General features: G+C 47.7%; 1 protein-coding gene across 5 annotated transcripts in view; it reads right to left on the minus strand.

The window, feature by feature from the left end:
- Positions 1 to 6,597: 6,597 nt before the first annotated feature.
- The window catches only part of LOC144608210 (retinoic acid receptor RXR-alpha-A), a 129,538-nt gene continuing 109,322 nt past the window's right edge, over positions 6,598 to 26,813 (minus strand). For all 5 annotated transcript variants that reach the window (XM_078425766.1, XM_078425768.1, XM_078425764.1 and 2 more), the window contains 6 exons: positions 20,938 to 21,107; positions 18,768 to 18,897; positions 16,184 to 16,316; positions 15,139 to 15,230; positions 12,723 to 12,828; positions 6,598 to 11,223 (listed from right to left, as the gene is read on the minus strand). In XM_078425766.1, coding sequence (XP_078281892.1) covers positions 11,076 to 11,223; positions 12,723 to 12,828; positions 15,139 to 15,230; positions 16,184 to 16,316; positions 18,768 to 18,897; positions 20,938 to 21,107 — 779 coding nt within the window. In that variant the 3' untranslated portion in view covers positions 6,598 to 11,075. The remainder of the gene's footprint in view (positions 11,224 to 12,722; positions 12,829 to 15,138; positions 15,231 to 16,183; positions 16,317 to 18,767; positions 18,898 to 20,937; positions 21,108 to 26,813) is intronic.

The following is a 26,813-nucleotide window of genomic DNA, read 5'->3' on the forward strand; positions in this document are numbered from 1 at the left end:
GAGGGGAGGAGGATGGGGAGGGGGGAGAGGGAAGGAGGGAGGGGAGGGGGCAGGGGTGGGAGGGGAAGGGGGAAGGGGAAGGGAGATGGGGGGATGGAGTGGGGGGGAGGGGAAAGGATGGGAGGGGAAGGGGAATGGGAGGGGAGGAGGAAGAGGGGAGGAGGGGAGGTGGGGGGGAGGGGAGGAGGGGGAAGGAGGGGAGGGGGAGGGGAGGAGGATGGGGTAGGGGGAGAAGGGAGGGGGAGGGGGAGAGGAGGGAGGGGAGGAGGGGGGCGTGCTGTACCAATGCACGAGAGGTTTGGGCCCAACGGATCCACTTGGTCTATACAAAATATTTTTGTTTCAGGAACAGCGTTAAGCTTAAAATTCCTTACCTTTCCCTCCAACTTCAGCTGCCCACACTACCAAAATACTGTCACTGGGTTACAAATTCTTGGGGAAGTGCTAGCTTTAGAAATTTCTTTAAAGAATGCAAGACCAGACACCAAGGGCAAAAACTATTAGATTCACCTCCAATAAAGCCAGTCACAGTGGTTTAGTTTAGAGATACAGGCTCTACATCCCATCGAGTCCGCACCGACCAGTGATCCCCGCACACTAACTCTATCCTGCACACATTAGGGACAATTTACAATTATACCAAGCCAATTAACCTACAAACCTGTGCGCGGCTCAGGAGTGCGGGAGGAAACCGGAGACCCCGAAGAAAACCCACGCAGGTCACGGGGAGAACGTACAAACTCCGGAGAGACAGCACCCGTAGTAAGGATGGTACCCGGGTCTCCGGCGCTGTAAGGCAGCAACTCTACCGCTGCGCCACCGTGCCGCCTTCAGAGGGTTGAAGGCTCATTCTTGCCCAGTCTGAGGTCAACTAACTCCCCATAAACCCAGCTCTTCTGGCCTGTGCCCACCGATCAAAACATTCATCCTACACAAATTTCACAGCAATATGCCTTACAATGTTTTAGAAAACAAGGTTCACCTGCACCTCCTCCAACCTCATCTATTGCATCCGCTGCTCCAGATGTCAACTTATTTACATCGGCGAAACCAAACACAGGCTCGGCGATCGCTTCGCTCAACACCTGAGCTCAGTCCGCGTTAACCAATCTGATCTCCCGGTGGCTGAGGACTCCCCCTCCCACTCCCAGTCTGACCTTTCTGTCATGGGCCTCCTCCAGTGCCATAGTGAGTCCCACCGGAAATTGGAGGAACAGCACCTCATATTTCGCTTGGGCAGCTTGCAGCCCAGCGGTATGAACATTGACTTCTCCAACTTTAGATAGTTCCTCTGTCCCTCTCTTCCCCTCCTCCTTCCCAGTTCTCCCTCTATCTTCCTGTCTCCACCTATATCCTTCCTTTGTCCCGCCCCACTGACATCAGTCTGAAGAAGGGTCTCGACCCGAAACGTCACCCATTCCTTCTCTCCTGAGATGCTGCCTGACCTGCTGAGTTACTCCAGCATTTTGTGAATAAATACCTTTTGAAATTTTAAAAATAATCAATATTTTCTTTGTACAACTCAATGTTATTGCTGTTTATTCTGTACTTATTTGTTATCTCTCTGCATCAAAGTGCCTGTAAAACTGCGAGTAAGAACGTAATGAAAAAAGGAACTGCAGATGCTGGTTTATGCCAAAGATACAAAGTGCTGGAGTAACTCAGCATCTCTGGGGGGGAAAGGAGAAGTGACTTTTCATGTCGGGACTCTTTTTTAAACTTAATGTCAAGTAAGACACACATTCTGACAAGTAAGAATGTCATTGTTGCATTCCTGATACATAACTATGAAACACTCTTCATTCTGTTACCAAAAAACTAACTTGCAGCTCTGAAAGCTACGTGTTATATGCTGTGTCCAACAGATGGTAGTGTTGTTCCATTATCGGTGTTAAAGGTTTCAGCTCAGTCTTCCTTGTTTTAGAAGCTTGGTATTTTTTCTCCCAAAGAAAATAATTGTTGGGATCCTGAAAGTTGGGATTTATCACAAAATTAAATTTACCCCAGAATCACGCACAGGAGTGCATTTAGCACAGAGTTAGTTCATAACCAGCTCGATACAAGGGCTCCACCCAATCCACTGTTCATTCCCAATACCCCCAGAAAATCTTTGCTACCAGATACTTCTCCAGTTCCATTTTGAAAGCTGTGGTTGAATTTTCCACTGCCCCCCCCCCCCCCCCCCCCCCTCCCCCGGCAGCGCATTCCAGACTCAAACAGTCCATGTGGAGAAAAAAATGTTCTTCCCCCTCAAATTGACTTTAGCCACTTCACCAAACACAAACACCCGGCTTGCTTTGTTCTTATCCTTTCAATAAATAGGAATGATCTCTCTGTCTCTACATTTCAAGCTTTTAAATACCTCCATCAGATTTCAAAGACAGCTCTGTTCAGAGTAGAACTATTTACCCTCAATTACTCTAACAATTTTTCTATTCCTCTCATGATCTCATACACAGTACTGAAGTGTACAAGGTCATGAGAGGAATTGAGAGGGTAAATGCGCAGTCTTTTACCCATGGAATCGGAACAAGAGGACATAGGTTTAAGGTAGAGGGGAGAACGATTTAATAAGAACCCGAGAGCACATTTTTTTAATCTCAAAAAGGGGTTGGTACATGGAACGAGCTGCCAGAGAGGAGGTAGTCAAGGCAGGTACTATGCAGAACGTTTAAGAAAACATTTGGACAAGCACACGGATATGACTTTAGAGATACAGCACAGAAACAGGCCCTTCGGCTCACCGAGTCCACACCGACCACCGACACAGTAACACCATCCTGCACACACTAGGGACAACGCCACAACTTACCGAAGCCAATTAACCTCTTTGGAGTGAAGGGGGAACCCGGAGCACCCGGAGAAAACCCACGCGGGTCACGGGGAGAATGTACAAATTCCATACAGACAGCAATAGACAATAGGTGCAGGAGGAGGCTGCATCATGGCTGATCATTCTCAATCAGTACCCCGTTCCTGCCTTCTCCCCATACCCCCTGACTCCGCTATCCTTAAGAGCTCTATCTAGCTCTCTCTTGAATGCATTCAGAGAATTGGCCTCCACTGCCTTCTGAGGCAGAGAATTCCACAGATTCACAAATCTCTGACTGAAAACGTTTTTCCTCATCTCAGTTCTAAATGGCCTACCCCTTATTCTTAAACTGTGGCCCCTGGTTCTGGACTCCCCCGACATTGGGAACATGTTTCCTGCCTCGAACGTGTCCAACCCCTTAATAATCTTATTAAGATTATAACCCGTAGTCAGGATCGAACCCGGGTCTCTGGCGCTGTGAGGCAGCAACTCTACCGCTGCACCACCCACGGATTCTCCACAACCTGCGAATTGTGCCTCTCTCTCATCAGTCCTGTTGCTTCAAAAACCTGTATTGAGCTTATTAGGTTCAGTTTGTTTTTACAAGTCTGTGCTAGCTTCCCCCAATCTCGGCATCTTGTACAAGTCTTCTCCACGTTGTCCAGGTCTTGCCACACACGGGCAGAGATTGCTTCATTATTTGGCGAGCTGCTAAAGTAACTAAACCCGATACAACCACAGAATCACACGGTGGAACAGCGGGTGGAGCTGCTGCCTCACAGCGCCAGAGACCAGGGTTCGCCCCTGGCCCCCGGCACTGTCTGCATGGAGTTTGCACGTTCTCCCTGTGAACGCGTGGATTTCCGCCAACATCCCAAAACACGTGGGTTTGCAGGTTAACTGGCCTCTGTGAATTGCTCCTGGTGTGTAGGGAGTGGATCTGAAAGCAGGAAATGTAGGACTAGTGTGATCAGAACTGCACAACTAACTGGCGATCGATTAGATGTGACCGATGTGGACTCGGTGCGATGAAGGGCTTTCTCAGTCAGAGAGTTGTGAATCTGTGGAATTCTCTGCCTCAGAAGGCAGTGGAGGCCAATTCTCCGGATGCATTCAAGAGAGAGCTAGATAGAGCTCTTAAGGATAGCGGAGTCAGGGGGTATGGGGAGAAGGCAGGAACGGGGTACTGACTGAGAATGATCAGCCATGATCACATTGAATGGCGGTACTGGCTCGATGGGTCGAATGGCCTCCTCCTGCACCTATTGCCTATTGTCTAAGGGCGTCTTTCAAAGTCGCACCCAAAGATCAAGAGGTTCCAATCTGAAATGAAGGTTTGTGAGATTGGCTTTATCTTGCACTAAATCTTATTCCCCTATCATGCATCTATCTGTACACTGTGCACAGCTCGGTTGTAATCATGTCTTGTCTTTCCGCTGAGTGGATAGCGTGCAACAAAAGCTTTTCACTGGTCAAATGCTACATTCACGTTGCTTCATGCCAGAGAACGTCCCATCCCCATGGAAGTCGGACTGTGTCGTCCGTGTGACTTGGGACTCCAGCGGCTCTGGAGGAATCCCAAGACCGGTGTCAGTCAGCAGCGTGTGGGCCAGACAGACACTTGACTGGCATTGACCGCTTTCCCCACGGAACTGGAATTGTGCTGCTTTCCACCATGGGACCAACCGGGGGGAATCGAGGCAGGAGAAAGCCCCTCAGTTGCACGGTGGTGCAGCGGTAGAGATGCCGCCTTCAGTACAGAGAAGGTTCACCAGATTGATTCCTGGGATGGCAGGACTTTCATATGAAGAAAGACTGGATAGACTCGGCTTGTACTCGCTGGAATTTAGAAGATTGAGGGGGGATCTTATAGAAACTTACAAAATTCTTAAGGGGTTGGACAGGCTGGATGCGGGAAGATTGTTCCCGATGTTGGGGAAGTCCAGAACAAGGGGTCACAGTTTAAGGATAAGGGGGAAGTCTTTTAGGACCGAGATGAGAACGTTTATTTTCCACACAGAGAGTGGTGAGTCTGTGGAATTCTCTGCCACAGAAGGTAATTGAGGCCAGTTCATTGGCTATATTTAAGAGGGAGTTAGATGTGGCCCTTGTGGCTAAAGGGATCAGGGGGTATGGAGAGAAGGCAGGTACGGGATACTGAGTTGGATGATCAGCCATGATCATATTGAATGGCGGTGCAGGCTCGAAGGGCCGAATGGCCTACTCCTGCACCTATTTTCTATGTTTCCAGCGCCAGAGATCCCGAGCATGGGCTCTTGTCTGCACGGAGTTTGTTTGTACGTTCTCCCCGTGACCAGCGTGGGTCTTCTCCGGGAGCTCCGGTTTCCCCCCCACACTCCAAACACGTGCGGGTTTGTAGGTTTAATTGGCTTGGTGTACATTTTAAATTGTCCCCGGTGAGTGTGGGATAGTGTTAGTGCGCGGGGGTCGCTGGTCGGTTGGTGCGGGGCGAAGGGGCCTGTTTCCGCACTGAATCAGTCTCTATAAACTAAACTAAAACAACCGTAGCAAGAGCAGACAGACGGTGAAGCACCTGGGCGAGAGGGTTGTCAAAACTGCAGGTTTGGACGTTTTTTACAGAAAGGGAAGGGAAGGGACCGAGGCCCAGGGTGGAATAAGCTGTTCCTGGGCGCCTTGTGTTTAGTGAACGGGGTTCAACCACCTCCCCTCAGACCACAAAAGGGGAAGCAGCTTTGAGGAAAAACGAGACCTAGAAAGAGTACGGGCCTGTTCCTTACACCAGAGCCACAGACATCTGGCCAATCACTCACCCAATCCTTACTGCAACCCTTTGCTAAACCTCAACACCATACAGCCACTGGCTCTACGTAGCCTGTACTTGCCCTTTAGCAGAGACGGTGAATTCCGTTCTCTTAGCCTTCACTAGCAACCCTGCAGATCTGTTCCCTCCAATTATTAATTTGAAAACTGACCCCTGAATCCAGTTTCACTCACAAAACGTAGACAAAGGGCGGCAGACTCCTGCCATTCTATAACATCACGGCTGATTTATTGGCTCTAGAACACTTCTTCGCCCCAATCCCACATTCCCAATTCTGTAAGCATCCAAAATGTATCCACCGCAGTCTTCAACAGGGTACAGCGGTAGAGTTGCTGCATTACAGTCCCCAGGTTCGATCCTGACTACGGGTGCTGTCTGTGTGGAGTTTGTACGTTCTCCGCGTGACCGCGTGGGTTTTCTCCGGGTGCTCCGGTTTCCTCCCACGTTCCAAGACGTGCAGGTTTGTTGGTCAATTGGCTTCAGTAAAAGTTGTCCCTAATGTGCAGGATAGTGCGTGGGCGGGGATCGTTGGTCAGCGCGGACTCGGTGGGCCGAAGGGCCTGTGTCCGCACTGTACCTCTAAACTACACTAAACGTCTGAGAAGCCTGAAGTTCAAAAGATCCGCATTGAGAGATTTAAATTTTGTTCTTAGTCCCCAAAATGGTCCACCCTTCACTTTGAGTTGACGTCCCTTCATTCTGGATCGCGCTGCTGGCAGGAATAGCCTGGAAAAGCACACGCCAGTTCAACTAGTGAAGGGTGCCGACCAGAAACGTTGTCTGACCACGTCCTCCACAGATGCTGCCTGACCCGCTGAGTTACTCCAGCACTTGTGTGCAGTTCCTTGCCTCTGCCAACTGGTCCTGGAACCTTTGTACCTGTTCATGAGAGCATCTCTGGTCCTTCCCAACTCCAGTAATTCTAGCCAGTCCCAACTCCAACTCCACATATGACAAGAGCGGACGCAGGATAGGGTACAGGGAACAGTTTATTACATTGAACACAGAAACAAATTCAAATCGAAATGGCTGCAATCACAGGGCGCCCTGATCTGAGTGAGGGTCCGAGACCCTGCCCTGTAAACTGCTCTCTCTCTCTCTCTGAGTGAATCAGGCCGGGAGGAGTAACACCCGCACTGCTTACACCGAAACCTCGCGGAACCAATCTGAAAAACCCCCCAGTCTCCCCTCTCGGCAAAGAGCAGAAACTCCTGGGGAATCACACATCAGCCAGCAACCAGAGTGAACTAGACTGTGGTGGGATGCTCAGACCAGGTGGGTATTCAGAGCCATTGATTGAAAATTAAAAACCAACCTGTCAAATTACACAGGGAACAATTCTCGAACGGTCCCAGCAACTCTTGCTTCCACCCTGCAGACTATTAAAGTATTAACATTTACAATAATTCAGTGAAATTCAATCTAACAAAAGGGATAAAGTTTCATTTATACAAAAATAGATTTCTGTAGACATTTCTCATCTCTTATTTTGTTTTTCAGCAAGTGTTCGTAGTGTCAAACACAGACTGGTCACCATCTCATCTCAAAACTGACTGACCACAAGGACGGGCACACCCCACCTGTACGGCTCGGTCACCAGGGAGGGGAGCGGGGAGAGGGCTGGGGGTACGTGATGGTGGAGGGGGGCAAGGGATGAACATACACACAGAGAGCCACAGTGAGAGAGCAACAGGACACATTATAAACAGACAAAATAAGGTGCACACTGACCCACTATACACACACATGGACCCACACACACTGACCCACTATACACACACATGGACCCACACACACTGACCCACTATACACACACATGGACCCACACACACTGACCCACTATACACACACATGGACCCACACACACTGACCCACTATACACACACATGGACCCACACACACTGACCCACTATACACACACATGGACCCACACACACTGACCCACTATACACACACATGGACCCACACACACTGACCCACTATACACACACATGGACCCACACACTGACCCACTATACACACACATGCTCTCACACACTGACCCACTATACACACACATGGACCCACACACACTGACCCACTATACACACACATGGACCCACACACACTGACCCACTATACACACACATGGACCCACACACACTGACCCACTATACACACACATGGACCCACACACACTGACCCACTATACACACACATGGACCCACACACTGACCCACTATACACACACATGGACCCACACACACTGACCCACTATACACACACATGCTCTCACACATAGACCCACACTCTCACTCACACACATAGACCCACACACTCACTCACACATAGACCCACACACTCACTCACTCACACACATGGACCTACAGACACACACACACACTCGCTCTCCCACACAGACCCACACTCGCTCTTGCACAGACCCACACACACACTCGTTCTTGCAGACCCACATAGACCTGCACGCCACAGACCCACACACTCGCTCTCACAGACCCACACACACTCACTCTCAGACACACTCACTCTCACAGACCCACACTCACTCTCACACAGACCCACACACACTCACTCTCACACAGACACACACTCACTCTCACACAGACCCACACACACTCACTCTCACACAGACACACACTCACTCTCAGACACATACTCACTCTCACACACAGACACACTCACTCTCACACAGACCCACACTCACTCTCACACAGACCCACACACTCGCTCTCACTCACTCACACACACACACTTGCTCTCACACATACACCCACACACAAACACTCGCTCTCACACAGACACACTCACTCTCACACAGACCCACACACACTCACTCTCACACATACACATACTCACTCTCACACACACAGATACACACTCACTCTCGCACACACTTGCTCTCCCACACAGACCCACACACACCCAGGCAGGTAGATAGATAAAGGCATACAGGAGAGATTGGGAGAATTGTAAAGACAAGTATAGATTGGCAATAAAATGAGATTAAACAATATGCCAGGCAGCGAGCGTGGGTAAATGAGGAAAGGCAATAGACAAGCTGAACGTCTGTATCCTGAATAAATGCCCCAGGTGTGACCCACTTCCAGGGTGCTCCTGCCCTGTGGTTGTGTTTAGAGACGGGTCTGGTGTGAGCGCCTCATTTATTGCATAAGTTTCTGTTCTTGCAACAGTTTAAAAATGCAATTTTAACCTTTGTTTTTAACAAAATTGTTGTACTTAAAATATTTATATTTCAGGTTAAAATTCAGATTTGAAGTAAAATAAAGACGTGAACCAAAGCAGGAGAGCACTGGAGAGAGCCCGCCCGCCCGCGTACAGGGTGAATGCCACTCGCCACAGGGAGCCAGGCACTGAGAGCGAGCAACTGATGGCAGCGACATGGTTAAACAAGCTTCAGACCCCAGTGATCCACCATCTGGAAAAACACACACACAAACTGCTCGGTCAATCTGCATGGAACTCTCCTACCACCCCCCTCCAGCCTCCGAGGAGAAAGGAAGAGGGAGGGGGAGCAAAGGGCAAGCAGGGATGAGAAAGAGAGAAAGAGAGAGAGAGAAAGAGACAGACAGAGACAGAGAGACAGAGTGAGAGAGAGAGAAAAAGTGAGAGACAGAGTGAGAGAGAGACACACAGAGACAGTGAGAGAGACAGTGAGAGAGACAGTGAGAGAGACAGTGAGAGAGACAGTGAGAGAGACAGTGAGAGAGAGAGACAGAGAGAGAGACAGAGTGAGAGAGAGAGACAGAGAGAGACAGTGAGAGAGAGAGAGAGACAGAATGTGAGAGAGAGAGAGAGAGAGAGAGAGAGAGAGAGAGACAGTGAGAGAGACAGAGTGAGAGAGAGAGAGTGAGAGAGTGAGAGAGAGAGACAGAGAGAGAGAGACACACAGAGAGACAGTGAGAGAGACAGAGTGAGAGAGAGAGAGTGAGAGAGAGAGAGTGAGAGACAGAGACAGAGAGAGACAGTGAGAGAGAGAGAGAGAGACAGAATGTGAGAGAGAGAGAGAGAGAGAGAGAGAGAGAGAGAGAGAGAGAGAGAGAGAGAGAGAGACAGAGTGCGAGAGACAGCGAGAGAGAGAGAGACATAGTGAGAGAGACAGAGAGAGAGAGAGACTGAGAGAGAGAGACTGAGTGAGTGAGAGACAGAGTGAGAGAGAGACAGAGAGAGAGAGAGACAGAGAGACAGATTGGGAGAGAGAGGGAGAGACGGAGAGAGGGAGAGACGGAGAGAGGGTGTGAGAGAGAGAAGCCCAGGAGAGAGAGGGGTTAGTATTAATGAGGGGAACAAGAGGTGTGTGCTTGGGGAAGAGTAATGCTGATCAGTTTAAGTGCAGATTGAACAATAATTGAGCTCCAATGTTTTTAAACCAAACTCCTTCTGCCCAGCCCCATTCTATATTCAGGCTTCGACTTCCACTCATTAATTGGACGTTTTCCTTAGCAGCAAAGAATCTTCTGGATGCGATCCCCAGTGCAGGCCGATGGTCACGGTCTTGGACGACTGGAGGGGTGAGCAATGTTCCAATCTATGGCGACTGTACCACTCCATTGTTGGCGGCTCAGGGGAAGGAGGCTGGCGGGGCCTTGTGATTCACTCGCGCACACAGGAGGTCACTTCACCCACAGCACGTCCAGCTTGAAGCCAGGAGTTTTATCCCAAAAACCTCGCCCTCCTGCTGCACGCACGGCCCGAGGTTTGAAATGGAAGTTTTCGTTCCGATTAACCCAAGATTTAACGAGGAGCGGAAAGTATTCGGTGAAACATTCAGACGGCAGACCAAGGGCGACAGCAAGGATGACTCCGGCCTCTGCCCGGGATTGGACCGTGGAAGCGCGCGCACTTAGTTTGTCAGCCTCACCTCTCCCGCCAGCCCAGCGACAAAGCACAGAAGGATCAGTGTCAGCTTGGGAGAGTTTGCCACTGAACTAGCGAGAGGGCAGACTCAGAGGCGGCCGAATTGCATCTTGAATTGGTCAGATGAACTCCACCCTGCACGGCTCCTCTGCTGGGAACTTCGCCCCAGGGTCGGAGGCCTTCGGAGTTCCTCGCCAAGTCCAGCCTCCGGCGCGGGCGTAGGCGGGACCCGTCCCTGGAGGCTGCCCCGTACGCCAGCACGAAGCCGGCAACGAGATCCAAGTCAGACAAAGCCTCTCCTGCACCTGGCGAAGAGTCGGGGTGCGTACGTACGTGCGTGCGGACGCATGCCACAGGACTTCTCAACAAGCAATTCGTCACAGACCCAGAGATTGATGCAGAGTGTATATAAAAAGAAAATTATTCCTTTGTCATCTCATTAATGAGGAATTACAGTTGAGGGTGGGAGGCAGGGGGTGGGGTGGATGGGGATGGAGGGGGGGGCTGTAAATGCAGAGGGCTTTCGCACTGAGCCTGTACAAAAGGATGGCAGATTGTTTCTGGGTTGCAGTGCCCACGGCACACTTAGGTCATCTGGTGAGGAGCTTCCAGCATCTCCATGAGGAAAGTGTCAATGGGTGTGTCGCCGATCAGCTTGAAGAAGAAAAGGTGCTCCAGGCATTTCAGTCCGATGGATCGCAGCGCTGGTAACCGCAGTAGGAGCTTGGCAAACCTGTCCGGCAACAAAGGAAGGTTTCAGAGTCAATACAAAAGGTGCGGCGGGCTTAAACCCATGACAGAGTTGGTGAGGGTGGAGTCGGCTGTGCCCAAGCATCTTGTGAGTGAAATGCCTGAGCACAGAATGGCACAAAACAGCAGGGTGGCAAGTAGAGGGCGCAGTGGGAGAGCTGCTGCCTTACAGCACCAGAGACCCGGCATCGATCCTGACCACGGGCGCCGTCTGTGCGGAGTTTGTACGTTCTCCCCGTGACCTGCGTGGGTTTTCTCCGAGATCTTTGGTTTCCTCCCACACTCCAAAGACGTACAGGTTTGTAGATTAATTGGCTTGGCGTAAATGCAAATTGTCCCTCGTGTGTGTGTGTGTGTGTGTGTGTGTGTGTGGGGTCGTGTTAGTGTGCGGGGATCGCTGGTCGGCGCGGACTTTGTGGGCCAAAGGGGCTGTTTCCAGTTTAGAGCTGTATCTCTAAACTAAACTAAACTAAACATGCCAGCCCTGGTGGCACATGAGAGGACTCGGTTGGGTAGACACACCCAATCTAAAGACGTTGCCCTTTGGGGAAGAGAATTCAAAAGACTGGCGAGGCCGCATTTGGAGTATTGAGTTCACTGTCACCCTGCTATGGGAAGGATGTTGTTAAGCTGGAAAGGGTGGAGACAAGATTTACTAGGATGGTGCCAAGAACTGAGGGCCTGAGCTATAGGGAGAGGTTGGGCAGGCTAGGACTATATTCCTTGGAGTGCAGGAGGATGAGGGATGATCCTACAGAGGTGTATCTGATCATGAGGAAAAGATAGGGTGAATGGACAGTCTTTTACCTAGAGTAGGGGAATCGAGAACCAGAGGACATAGGTTTAAGGTGAGGAGGGAAAGATTTAATGGGAACCTGAGGGGTAACTTTTTTTACACAAAGCATGGTGGGTGTATGGAACAAGCTCGTACCCCAGTGAGGGCCAGTGTGTGTGGGACCCATACCTCAGTGAGGGTCAGTGTGTGCGTGTGTGTGGCCCGTACCCCAGTGAGGGTCAGTTTCATGAATTCTCAAAATGGTAAGTAGTTCAGAACCAATGTAATATACAAGTGTGTAGAAAGGAACTGCAGATGCTGGTATATACCGATGATAGACACAAAGTACTGGAGTAACTCAGCGTGTCAGGCAGCATCTCTAGAGATAACAGGATGGGTGACGTTTCATGTCAGGACCCTTCTTCAGACTGAAAGTAGAGGGGAGGGAACTGGAGATAAGGAAAGGCCAAGGTCATTTGTTGTCAACCCTGCTCTGTTCTGCCCTTTTCTTACCTCCCTTCTTCTTTCAGTCTGAAATAGGGTCCCGAGTTGAAGCGTCACCCATCCTATTCCTCCAGAGAAGTTGCCTGAGCCGCTGAGGTAGTCCAGCACTTTGTGTCTATCTTTGATATAAAGGTAAGGCAGCACACGGTGTACCAGAGTGTACACGTCCGCAGCTATGAATGGCGCGCCGCCGTGCAAGTTACCTGCCAGGTTGCTCTGGGTACTTCTGTTTGCAGAATCCTTCCAGGGATGCATACACCTTCTCACGAAGTGCCTCCACTTCCCCAGGGTTGGACAGGCCTTTGGCATCTACAAGAGAGGAAGGGTCGATCACACAATTACCAAACGCCAAATGCTCTCGCACTGCCGGGGATTGAAATGGGTGACTCACGGAGCTCTGCAGCTTTGGAAGGTCGAGAGCCGCCTGTGGTCATTGTGAACTCAAGCTTAACAACAACTGCATTGCCTTGCTGAATGCACATAGTGGCTAGTTATAACCATCTTTATCGAGTTGAAGATTCAAACAGCAGGTTGAAGATTGCACATGTGAATTATTCTGACTAAATGCCTGGGGTCCAAGTGTGGGGAAAAGTCTTAAGAATGTTGTCAAGTTTATTTTTCGGCTCAGCCCATTTTGAGTGCAATGGCAATTATTTTAGTTCCAGGACACGAAAGTGACAAAGGCTTTGTGAGATCATGGAGAGAATATTCCCCACGGCAGCATGGTATTCTAACAACGATGCAAAGTGTTGGATTAGCTCAGGTCAGGCAACATCTCTGGAGAACATGGTTAGATGACGTTTCGGGGAGAAAGCTGAGAGAGAGGCGAGGCACAATAAAGCCTGGCCAGTGGTAGGTGAGGGGTGCTTTTTGATAGGCAGGTCATTGGGCAAAGGCCAGAGATGAGACAAAAAGATGTGAGACTAGGATAGAAGAGGCCATTTTTTAAAACTGAGGCCAGAAGAAACTTTTTCACCCAGAGAGTTGTGAATTTGTGGAATTCTCTGCCACAGAACGCAGTGGAGGCCAATTCACTGGATGGATTTAAAAGAGAATTAGATAGAACTCTAGGGGCTAGTGGAATCAAGGGATATGGGGAGAAGGCAGGCACGGGTTACTGATTGTGGATGATCAGCCATGATCACAATGAATGGCGGTGCTGGCTCGAAGGGCCAAATGGCCTCCACCTGCACCTATTTTCTATGTTTCTAAAGAGGAGCGATCCAAAACGTCACTTATCCATATTCTTCACAGATGCTACCTGACCCACTGAGTTACTCCAGCACTTTGTGTCATTTGTTTTATAAACCGGCATTTGCAGTTCCTCATGTCAGCATGGGATCCAATGCGTGCACATAAAATGATATCTGGTCAAAGTTAACTGTTCAGCAAAGCAAAACTGTGTGAAATAATCATGGATTTAGGAACATTGATAGGCTCGGATGTTAGCCGTGGGAAATCTTTTGGCGGGGAGTAATAAGCAAAAGAAGGAATGGTTGAACAAGATGTGGGCAGAATTGTGCACTAAATTTAATGGGGTTTGTAATCAAGTTTAGGCCTTAAAAAAAAATCCGAGTCAGGGGGTGATCCAGCTCAAGAGGCTGTTTATTTACTCACGATCATGCTAGCCTTTTGACACCATTATCCAATCAAACATGAACACCACTTGGTCATTGTCCCTAGTTTTAAAAACTTATTCCCTCTGAGTGAATTGTCAAAAGCTACTGATCCAGCCTCAAGCATTCACACTACGTTCCCCCTTATTTCCACACCCAATTATCTTACAAATGCTGTGAAATCAGTGTCCTTTGGTTAATTAATAATGAATTATATTCAGCAGTGCAGTAGAGAGGTGTAAAGTTAAATGAGAGGGAGATGGAAAAAAACAGATGATAAAATAGGTGGCTCTTTTATAAATATGAAAAGGTCGTGTCAAGTCACAGGAATAAGGGAGGATTAAAGGGGGAGCAGAATTAGGCCATTCGGCCCATCAAGTCTATTCCACCATTCAATCATGGCCGATCCATCTCTCCCTCCTGACCCCATTCTCCTGCCTTCTCCTCAGAACCCCTAACACCCTTATTAATCAAGAATATATCTATCTCTGCCTTAAAAATATCCATTGACGACCTCCACAGCCTTCTGTGACAAAGAATTCCGCAGATTCACCACCCTCTGACGAAAGAAATTCCTCCTCATCTCCTTCCTAAAGGAACGCCCTTTAATTCTGAGGCTGTGACCACTGGTCCTGGACTCTCCCACTAGTGGAAACATCCTCTCCACATCCACTCTATCCAAGCCTTTCACTGTAGGCCTTTTCCGTCTTTGGACCTACGACTTATCTCTCTCATGTCCTTCACGCCCCTTGGTTCTCCTGCCACTTCGCCATGGGGTCATTTACAGAAGACATCATGGACCCGAAAGGCCTGATCCTGTGCTGTACTGTCCTGTGTCTTACGTACAGCATTTCATTTCATTTCATTTTATAATACGTTACTGCAGTAATGAGTCACATAAAATGACCAGGTCACGATTCAAGGCTGTTCAGGCGGCCATTTGTGGAAGGAGGTTAACATCTCCCAAGAGCAGCAGTAGGAGTTGTATGTTGTTGCCCCTTACCTGGGTTAAAGAGCACGATCGCTCGCAGACAGCCCAGTTCTGTCTTGTCCATTTGCATGTCTCGCATTTTAGAAACTAGCTCGGTCAGAACTCTGGAAAAAAATAATTCAAAGTTGGATATAAAACTCAGCTGGCTCCGTAAAGAATCAGGGAAGCCTAATTCCTCCATAACTCCCCATTTACAATTCCAATACAGAATAAATGACTTTCAAATAGCACATCTCAATGTTACGGACACACGGATTCTTCATCTCCGCAACCACTTCCCAAATGTGGACGGCACGGTGGCGCAGCGGCAGAGCTGTTGCCTTACTACACCAGAGACCCGGGTTCGATCCTGACTATGGGTGCCACCTGTACGGAGTTTGTACATTCACTTCGTCACCTGCGTGGGTTTTCTCCGGTTTCCTCCCACACTCCAAAGACGTACAGGTTTGTAGGTTAATTGGCTTTGGTAAAAATTGTAAATTATCCCTCGTGCGTGTAGAATAGTGTTAGTGTGTGGGGATCGCTGGTCGGCGCAGTCTCAGTGGGTCGAAGGGCTTGTTAGCGCACTGTATCTCTAAACTAAACTCCCCCTCCTGCCCCATCTCCAACCTCTTGCCCTGCAGACTGCAGCTGAACATTTTAAACCGTACCGCGGCACGGTGGCGCAGCGCTAGAGTTGCTGCCTTACAGCGAATGCAGCGCCGGAGACCCGGGTTCGATCCCGACTACGGGCGCCGTCTGTACGGAGTTTGTACGTTCTCCCCGTGACCTGCGTGGGTTTTCTCCGAGATCTTCGGTTTCCTCCCACACTCCAAAGACGTACAGGTATGTAGGTTAATTGACTGGGTAAATGTAAAAATTGTCCCTAGTGGGTGTAGGATAGTGTCAATGTGCAGGGATCGCTGGGCGGCGCGGACTCGGTGGGCCTGTTTCCGCGCTGTATCTCTAAATCTAAAAAAAAAAATCTAAATCTAAACACTCTTTCCCCATGCTGAAACCAAGGGCCACCTCGGACGCGGCAAGACACCAACAGCTTCCAGGTGATTAAAGTGCCCACCTGTCAAAGATGGCTCCCACTCCTGCACTGTGCGCGCTGTTCCGATGCACGTGGAGACCAGTCGCCAGCAGAATCCCATCTTTCACAGCTATGGATCGGTGAGAGAATGAAGCGATGAGCAGCTCATTCCAGCCTGTGGACGTAACATCAGGAATCCATTGAACTTGAAGACAGACTGCAGACACCTTCCACAATGCATGTGGCCTTTCAAAAGGTGGCGTAAGAAAATAACTGCAGATGTTGGTACAAATCAAAGGTATTTATTTCACAAAATGCTGGAGTAAATCAGCGGGTCAGGCAGCATCTCAGGAGAGAAGGAATGGGTGACGAGACCCTTCTTCAGACTGGCCTTTCAAAAGGAATCAACTGATAAAAGCTAGCGGCGAGGTATCAATTCTCACCACTTACAAGGCACAAGCCAAGAACACAATGGATAGGCCGCACTTCTCTGGAAAGTGGTGACTATTCATTCCGTTGCTACTCCCTTAACAGTCGGGGATCTCAGTTCCACCCAGAACAGAGCTGCCAACACTTCGCCCTCCATTACTGTGCACCATGCTCACTGTTGTGCATGATCCACTTTCAGGTTAGCATGCTACACAAGCTTTTCACTGTAGCTCGGTGCACGTGGCAATAAACTGAACGGAACTAATTAACTGGCTGCCTTGGCTCACTGCTCAAACCTGCAAATTCAACCAGTAACGAGGCCAAGGGACAGCAAGGGCATGGGAATCGCATTGCCTGCAGCTTCTCCTCCACATCGTACCTGATCAGTCCTTCACCATCACTGAATCTATATCCTAGAACTCCCTGCCCAAGAGCAGTGTGGGAGTACCTTCACCAGAATAAGTGCAGCACTTCAAGGTTTAGCTCATCGTCACCATACAAATGGAATTGGGGTCTGACAACAACATCATCCTTTCAAATTGAATTACGGACAGACAATTAAGAGAGTGCTACTCTTATCCTGAAAAATGAATAAAATATTTAAAAGGACCTTCCCCTCGGTTACTTGTTCTGCATAATGCATGCTCCCTCAATTTCTGCTTGTGTTACATTATCTCATCATTTTTAGCATTCTGAGCATCCTCCTTCACAGCTACGAATCCAAGGCTGACTACAGCCATCTCTGAAGCTGCCCACCTCCCCATCTAAGGCCGGCCCATGTCCTGTTCGAGACTGTTTACATCTCTTCCCTCAGCTTTCAGCAGCAATGAACTGCGAGATACTGGTGCAGAGTCCCACTTTACTCTGACCCTGGGTGTCAGCAAGTGGTGGCACCACAGATGGAGAGGGGGCACTGTGAGCAAGGGAAAGGAGGGAGAGGCTCCCATTCCGGCCTAGGAGGAGATACATTTCCTACGCATACTATGAAGCACAGTAAAACCTTGCGGAATCATCATCAAAAGTACGGCTCTTCGAGGCAGAACGATATCTGGAATGGGCAGGGTTCTTTTAAGATGGAAGGCTTGATAAACTAGCTTGTAACCATTGAAGTTTAGAAGAATGAAGGGGGCTTGACTGGAACATTTAAGTTCCTTGACAAGATGGATGTGAAGATGTTGCCTCTTGTGGGAGAACCTAGAACTAGAGATATCCGTTTAAAAATAAGCAATTGTCCATTTAAGACAAATTAAGACTTTTCTCCCTCAGATGGTGTTGAGTCTTTGGTGTTCTTCCTAAAACGACAGTGGAAGCAGATTCTTCAAATAGTTTCACTGCAAAGGGAGAGGTATGCTTGATAAGCAAAGGGATGTAAGTTTATTATAGGTCAATGGAAATGCATATTTGAGGTTACTGCCAGATTAGGCATGATGTTATTAGATGGTAGAACAGGATTACTCATGTTCCCGATTCATGTGGTGTACACTTACAAATATGCTGGAAGGTATGAAACTCCCTACTGAATCCTACCTGCTCCATAAGGCAGCTTATGGTGCACCTGGATGACAAAGCTGTTGGCTAATGTTTCTAAGAAATATGGTCCTAATGTTTCTATACGACAGAGAATATAGAACAGTATAGCACAGGAATAGGCCCTCCAGCTCACAACCTCCTGCCGAACATGATACAAGGTGAAGCTAATCTCCTCTGCCTGCACATGATCCATTTCCCTCCATGTCCATGTGCCTATCCAAAACCCTCTCAAATGCCATTACTGTATGTCACTGATATTCAAATGCTGTCTGTCATTTATATGTTATTAATGTACATAAATATTGGAGGGCAACTTGCAAAAGCGTTAACAGACAACTAAGGAGATTTGGACGCAAGGATATGAACTTTAAAATTTAGATTCCATGCTGGGAAAAAGGTGCTGACTGTCTACCCTGTCCATGCCTCAAAGGCGTTTGAAGAAGGGTCTCGACCCGAAACGTCACCCATTCCTTCTCTCTAGAGATGCTGCCTGCCCCGCTGAGTTACTCCAGTATTTTGTGTCTATCTTCATAGGCTGACACAGTCAGGGTAATAGGTTTGAGAGAATTGGGAGGATGATTGTTATGGTTGTTGGAATGAGGAGTTAGGATAGATGGGTACAATGAATGAGATACCAGCAAAGGTCAAAGAAAGAAATGCTCGTTACCTGCCCTCAAAAGGATGACCTGGTCGTCCAACGGGAGCTCTGAGAAGTGTGGAATCCGCTTGGCCCACTCGACCAGAGTGAAAAGCTGCTTATCAGCTGCTTGGCAGATGTTGGTAACTGGGTCATTCGGCTGGCCAGGAAAGAGAAAAGAAGATCACAGTAACACATAAGCTTTGGTCGGGATTTCCTGAAAGTGCAGGAGGAAACCTCCGCAGTAGACTTTTGCTTTCCATTCAATAACAGGAAAAGGCCATTCATTTACTCCTGACCTTCAACCAATACGTACCAATCTAAGTCAGGAAAGGGTTATCTGACCCAAAGGATCTTCAAGATTTTGTGGGTGAGTTCCAGATTTCTACTAACCTTAATGTGAAGAAGTGTCTCCTGATTTCACCCCTGAATAAAACTGACTTAGTTTTGAGACTATGCCCTTCTATTCCATCAATGGTGCTATTCTGGATTCCCTTTCCAGAAGAAATCTTTTCTCCAAAATAATACTTTCGAATTCATTTATGATTTTGAACATATCTTTAGATTAGATTTAGATTAGATTAGAGATGCAGCGTGGAAACAGGCCCTTCGGCCCACCGAGTCGCTGCCGACCAACAAATTTCCAGCAGATTTTGATTTTCATTTGCCACCCTGCATATAGAGACCCACTTGACTAGCACTTTATTCACCCACCCAAGCATTCGTTCCCACTACAACTGGAGCAACATGGCAGCAGGGCAATGAAAGATATGCTGGGGCGGAATATATCTAATCCATTTATTGCTTAAAACGGCTCTCAACTTTCTAATTAAGGCTTGTTTACAGTCGGATGAAGGAAATACACCATACAATTTGTTCCCAGCCAGGTTCCATAAATAGCAATCACCAGCAATAATCCATGTTAGCAATGCTGACTGAGGGATGATATATTTGCCTTGACTTAAAGAACATCTCTGCTCTTCTTGGAACAATGCATGGGATGTTTAACTTCCTCCTGAGAGGGCGGATGGAGCTGGGGCTTAATGGCACTATCAGGAACAATGCAAAACCACAAATCAGCGGCAGCATTGATGTAGTGCTGATCAGCAGCGCGATAAATGCGCTGTAGAGACCGGGATTTATTGCTGTGCGAGTGCAAAGATTTGTTGCCATCCCGTGTTAGTGTCGAGGCACCCAGGATTAATTTTCCTCATAGCTTGAGCACTGGAATTTGTCACGCAACAGAGACACTGGAATTAATGACTTTATCATGTAAAAGAGGGCACTACAATGTTCTGCAGTGTAGGAACTAAAACCTGAAGCAAAAATAAATAAACTGCTGGAGGAACTCAGCGAGTCGAACAGCACCTCTGGGCAGAAACAAACTGTTGACATTTTGGGTCAAAATCCTGCATCAGGGTTCATCAGTCCTGAGAAAGGGCCTTGACCCAAAACATCGACAACCCTTCCCCGCCCCCAGTAGATACTGCTCAACCCACTGAGTTCCTCCAGCAGTTTGCATTTAGCTCCAGATTCCAGTACCTGCATTCGCTGGCATCTCCATAGACTCAAACTTAATGCCGTGACACTGGGATTTATTTCCATTTTGTGTGGGGACTGGAATTTATTAGATTTGCATGCTTACAGTGGGATTGTTGTCGTGTGTAGATCCAGGAACTTATTCTATCATAGGGATGTGACAGCACTGGAGGAGACCACTGAATCCAAGCATCATGTGGACTGTTTTTGAAATGCATTAAATTTTCATTCAGCCACAATTTTGTTTTTTAGTCTGTGACTGCAGGAAGCAGGATTTATCGGGGTGCACTGTGATTACATTTTAGAGGTAAGAGAGATACAGCACAGAAACAGAGCCTTCGGCCCACCGATTCCACGCCGACCAGCAATCCCCATTACACTAGCACTATCCTACATACTAGGGACAATATACAAATTTTACCGAAGCCAATTAACCTACAAACCTGGACGTCTTTGGCGTGTGGGAGGAGCGTTCACGCGGTCACGGGGAGAACGTACAAACTCCGTACAGACAGTACCCGTAGTCAGGATCGAACCGGGCGGGGTCTCTGGCGCTGTGAGGCAGCAACACCACCGCTGCGCCACCGTGCCTCCAGGTACCATCATTCGTAGCTGTGCTGTGTGTGTGTGTGTGTGTGTGTGTGTGTGTGTGTGTACTCACTGAGCTGCTGCTCATTCCGAGGTTGGAGTCGATGTAAGTCTCAGTCTTGGGCTCAACAGCCAGCTCGGCCTCCACTATCTTCTCCACTGGCATGTCCTCATTGGCACTGCTCGTTGACTCCACCTCATTCTCATTCCTGTCCTTACCCCGCTGTCTCTCCTCTTGTACAGCTGCAGGCAAGAAGGGGGATAACTGTTGAGGGCCCCAACTCAACATCACTCAGCAGAACTCCTCCTGACTGCAAAAAACATCTGGCATGGAGTAGCGACATTTCAGAAACACCTTCCTCAGCGACTTGTCCCATTCCCCAAACTGCCGCTGTGCTGCTTTCAAAGCAATTTTGCTTTTATTTTGTCTTATTCTCTCCATGCAGGAACTGCCTTATGCCGAGCTGAGGATTCTATATTTGCCAGGACATATACGGGCCTCCTCCACTGTCAGAGTGAGGCCACACACAAATTGCAAGAACAACACCTCATATTTTGCTTGGGCAGCTTACGACCCAATAGCATGAACGTTGATTTCTCAAATTTCAAGTAACCCCTGCATTCTCTCCCCCTCTCTCTCAGCCTTGTAGTCCTACTTGTTCCACTGTTCGCATCCTTGTATCCCCTCATTATCAGCTCTTCCCCAGCCAACAATAGGCCATTGTGGGCTCCACTATCTTGGTCATCTGTTGCCGGTCCTGCTTTGTTCTCGCCTTTTCTTACCTCCAGTTCCCTCCCCTTTATTTTTCAGCCTGAAGAAGGGTCCCGACCTGAAACGTCACCCATCCCTTTTCTCCAGAGATGCTGCCTGACCCGCTTTAGTTACTCCAGCACCTTGTGTCTATCTGCGGATTCCATATCTGCCGGGCAGCCTTCAGCGAGCATGTTCAACTTGCTAAATCGAGCCGGAGCAACACAGTCCAATTTTATCCTCAACCCATGTCTATAAACAGGGGTTAGCGGATAGTGAACAGGGAAGTGAATCAGACCTACCCCTCGACTCCGTCAGACAAAGTTACACCAAACAGGGACCAAGGACTTTTAAAGGAGTGAGGAGAAAGACTAGGCAGCATCTGGCCAAGCTGCCACGTGGGAATCTCACCACTCGGAGGTTCCCCTCCAAGAGGGACAAGATTACAAGTTGGAAAGATATCGTCGGACCTTCGTACATCCACTCAACATCTCCGCGGGAGTACCTTCACCAGAGAGGCTGCAACACTTCAATGCGGCAGCTCCCTACAATCGTCTCAAAGGCACTTGCAGACGGTAGGCATTTGTTGACCTGGCCGGCAAATCACAGAACCAAAAATGTGGTACGCCTCCCGTTACCCCTGTGGAAGGCTGAAATCAGCCAGACCTGACCCTCATCTAATCCTGAAGGTGCTTTGCAAGGATTCTGTTGACAGGAAATGTAATGTTACAATGCACTTTCCCCCAGTTAACAACTGAATCTTAAAAGATGCAACAAAAAAGAAAACACAGAACACGATCATTCACACAATTCAGAAGTTGACAATGTTTGTTGAGAACAGCTCAGATCCTTGTCCTCTGTACTGGGACAAGTTGCAAATGCAAAAATACTTCTGGTCGGGCCTCTGCTAGAGTGTATTATCTGATTCCAACTCCCACACTTTGGGGAAGTTGTCAAGTGTTTGGAAACTGCACAGACGATTTGCTTTAATATAACTTGGGATCATTTCAAACATGTGCAAAAACTGGAGACGTCAGGACTACTTCACTTGACAGCAGATAACGTTATGGAGAAATTTAACAGTAGTCAACATGATTACATGGTAGAAAGAATAAATAAGTTACTGGTTTAAGAAACATTTAGGCAAGTACATGGATAGGATAGGTTTAGAAGGATAATGACCAAACGCAGGCAGGTGGGACGAGTGGACATGTTGGTCGGTGTGGGCAAGTTGGGCTGAAGGGCCTGTTTTCACGCTGTATCACTCTATGACTGTGCTGCTTCCACTGACAGGAGGAATTGCAACCAAAGGAAAAAGAATGATCAAAATTGAGGAAGGCGGTCAAGGAGCGATGAAGAGTTGTTTGGAGGGAATTGGAGCTATGATTTGGAATGCGTTGCTTAAAAGGGCAGGGAAGATGATTCAATGGGGGGTTTTCAAAATGGAACTGGAAAAATACTTTTAATGAACATTGTGAAGGACTAGAGCAAAAGAGCAAGGACAAGGAGCTAATTACCCTTCCAAGATCCTGCACACAATGGATCGCATGCCTTCTTCTGTGCAGCAAGATACACAGTTGAATCAAGGAGGCAGTCTGGAATTTTATGCACAACTGAGATTCCAAACACAAATTCCAAGTAGATTTATAAGCAGCAGCTGTGGATACAAGGGCCACACCACAGCAAGGGCCACACTTAAATCACTACCATGCTAGATGTGATGTACAGAAACTATTGTTCACCATTCAGTTCCAAAACTATCTCTGACAGTTTACACACCAAACAGCACATGAAGTACATTAATGTGGAAAGGTGCACCTCAGGCAAAGAGTATAGAAGTGTAAAAACGCACCCCCCCAGATTCAGGGACAGTTTCTTCCCAGCTGTTATCAGGCAACTGAATCATCCTACCACAACCAGAGAGCAGTGCTGAACTACTATCTACCTCATTGGTGACCCTCGGACTATCCTTGTTCAGACTTTGCTGGCTTTACTTTGCACTAAACGTCATTTCCTTATCACATCTCTCTGCACTGTACATGGCTCGATTGTAATCATGTATTGTCTTTCCGTTGACTGGACAGCACAACAAAAGCTTTTCACTGCACCTCAGTACACATGACAATAAACCAAATTAAACTCTCTACCCAATTCATTGGCAGAACACCACCCACTTACAGAACCAAGGTTAGACCTCAGTCGTATACTGTTTTCAATCTGTAACTTCCATTATTGCACCCAATGTTACTTATTACCAGAGTCCGCATTACAAACATCCAGCATTACAAGTCCTCATTGTTATTTAGGGATAGGCCATCATCAGTGTTTGTCTGCTTCAGACCTGTACACACACCAGTTGCAGCATCAATGGCAATATGTAATAAAAAGGAACTGCAGACGCTGGTTTATTCCAAAGATAGACACAAAGTGTTGGAGTAACCACAATTTGTCCGGTTTTTATTTTGCTTCCAGTTCCTCCACCCCACTTAAATCAGTCTGAAAGGTCCGACCTGAAACGTCACCTATCCATTTTCTCCATAGATGCTGCCTGACCCGCTGAGTTACTTTGTATAATAAATGGTGTTCCTTTTTTAAATGTGCTCCATAGGTTTGCAATAAAAGTCATGAAAACCATGACTGGAATAAAATAAACTCAAATCCTACTTGTGTTGAACATACGTTGATGCATTTAGGTGAGGATTCAGACAGCAACCAAAGACTGTGAAGATCTTCCTGCAGGAGAACTTGCGCATACAGCAACATCTCAAGAAAGGGAAATGAAGAGGAGATTAAGGGAGGAAAATTCAGAGCTTGCGACACAGGCAGCTGATGGCACCAATGGAAGAACAACAAGAGTCAGGAACAGGCAACAACAGTCAGAGTCCACGTAGAAATAGTGTGTGGCAGAGAGGCAAAGGTGTTTGCAGAAAAATAAACAAAGACTTTTTTCGATTTGAATACAAGGATGAAAATTTGAAAATTAAAATGAAAACTCCCAAGAGGGAACACAATAGACATTTGAAACGTAAATATTTTGGGGAAAAGAGCAAAGGGTTGGTTTCAATTGAATAGCCCTTATTAACTGTCAGTGCAGGTACTGTAGGGTGAAAGGCTTTCATCTGTGCTTTAAGACTCTATGTGCGTGAAGTCCCAGATCAACTGTATATTTCTCCATATCACCGTATAGGTCTCTCGTTTCCCTTTCCCCTGACTCTCAGTCTGAAGAAGGGTCTCGACCCGCAACGTCACCTATTCCTTTTCTCCAACGATGCTTTCTGACCCGCTGAGTTACTCCAGCATTTTGGGTCTACCTTTTGTATTAAACTTAACTTCGAGTGAGTCAATGGTATTTGGTGAATGATGTATGGGGCCCACTTAAAAAGGAGAATTCAACGTTGATTCTCAATTTAAACGGTGGTGTGTGCAATGAATTCAGCAAAACCGGAATTAGCATGAACCAAACACTGCCAGACAGGTGTGGGAAAAGGGTTGTCACAAGGAAGTGAACAAGTTCCTCTATCTAAATGGATCTCTGGCTATAAATAGGATAGAACTAAACAGGAGTCTCCTAACACGCCCACACTAACGCAGCCACCCTCTCTCTCATCCTGATCCAATCTGTCGCTCTCTGTTGGCAGGCTGCAATCTGAAACATCCCCTGGCAATTTGATGATCACCTCATCAATTCCTCTCTCACTTAGTTATCGCCCCATCACTCAGCACAGAGTGGAGCTGCTGTGATTGCAAGCTCTCAACAGGGAACAGCCGTTCCAGCTTCCCGTTTGCTCTAAGTAAAGACTTTTATCATATTTGCAGTTAAAGAAATGCGTGTGTAATAAAAGACCCCAAGACATTTCGAAGGCAGGTTACCAGACAAAAACCTGACACCTCACCAGATAACGAGACTAAAAGGTTTAATCAAAGGTGAATTGTGGTGCAGCTTTGAAGGACAGGGAATATAGTTAAGGAATTTTAGCTTTTCTCCAACACAGCTGAAGTCACGACCACCATTAAGGAAGCAATTAAAACATGGTTCGGGGCAAGAGCCCAGAATTAAAGGAGCACAAAGATTGTAGGGGATTACAGGGCTGCGGGAGATTTCTTGAGAGGTGACGTCGTGAAGAGATTTGCAAACGAGAGAATTTAATATTAAATTGAAGCAGGACAAGGACAAAATGTGGACAAGCCAAACAACTAATTTCTGTACTTTATTACTCTGACATTGGTGTGGTGGGTGAATGGAACTCTGTATGGATTAGGGAAGATGAGTTTTGGATGAATCACAAGAGAACCTCGGAATAATCAAACTCGAGGGTACCAAATTTTACATGCTTGTAAAATTTCACCAAATAATATTCAACTGTACTATTATCTCATGAATAGCTCACCCCACTCCTTTGCTGCCAGCTTTCAATCTCCCCCAACATGTCTCTCTACAGCTGTCAGTCCGCTGCCTCTCCACCAATGTAAAACATCCAGTTCCTGCAAAATCTTTCCCCTCTCACCTTAAACCGATGTCCTCTGGTTCTCGATTCCCTTACTCTGGGCAAAAGACTGTGTGTTTACCAAATCTATTTCTCTCACAATCTTGCATACCTCCATAAGATTATACCTCATCGTCCTGCCCTCCAAGGAATAAAGTCCTAGCCTGCTCAATCTCTTCCCTGTAGCTCAGTCCCTCGAGTCTTGACAACATCCCAGTAAATCTTCTCTGAACTCTTTCAAGCTTGACAACATCTTTGCGACAACAAGGTGACCAAAACTGAACACTTTACTCTAAATGTGGCCTCACCAACTATTGTCTTCTACAAATGTAACATGGCCTCCCAACTTCTAGTTGAGAGGGAAAGATAGATCAGCCATGATTGAATGGCAGAGTAGACTTGATGGGCCAAATGGCCTAATTCTGCTGCTAGAACTTATGACATGTCAGACTCCACACGTAAAGCACTCCTATGTTACAGGCCACTCACTATCCCTATTTCTATCTGAGGGCTTTCTGCCAAGAGCCTCCCTCTGCAGCAAAACATCTGGACCCTCTGTCGGGGATTCCTCCACGGTTCCCACTGCTCCCCTGTGCTGCTGCCCCAGTTTCCTGTGTTGATTGCTGGTACGTGCTGGCTGGCACAAGGCAGTCTGGTGCAGAAAGCTGCTCCTGGCGCAGGCATCAGACGGTCTCTCTCTCTCTCTCTCTCTCT

This window comes from Rhinoraja longicauda, chromosome 31 (genome assembly GCF_053455715.1).
Source record: "Rhinoraja longicauda isolate Sanriku21f chromosome 31, sRhiLon1.1, whole genome shotgun sequence".
NCBI lineage: Eukaryota > Metazoa > Chordata > Chondrichthyes > Rajiformes > Arhynchobatidae > Rhinoraja > Rhinoraja longicauda.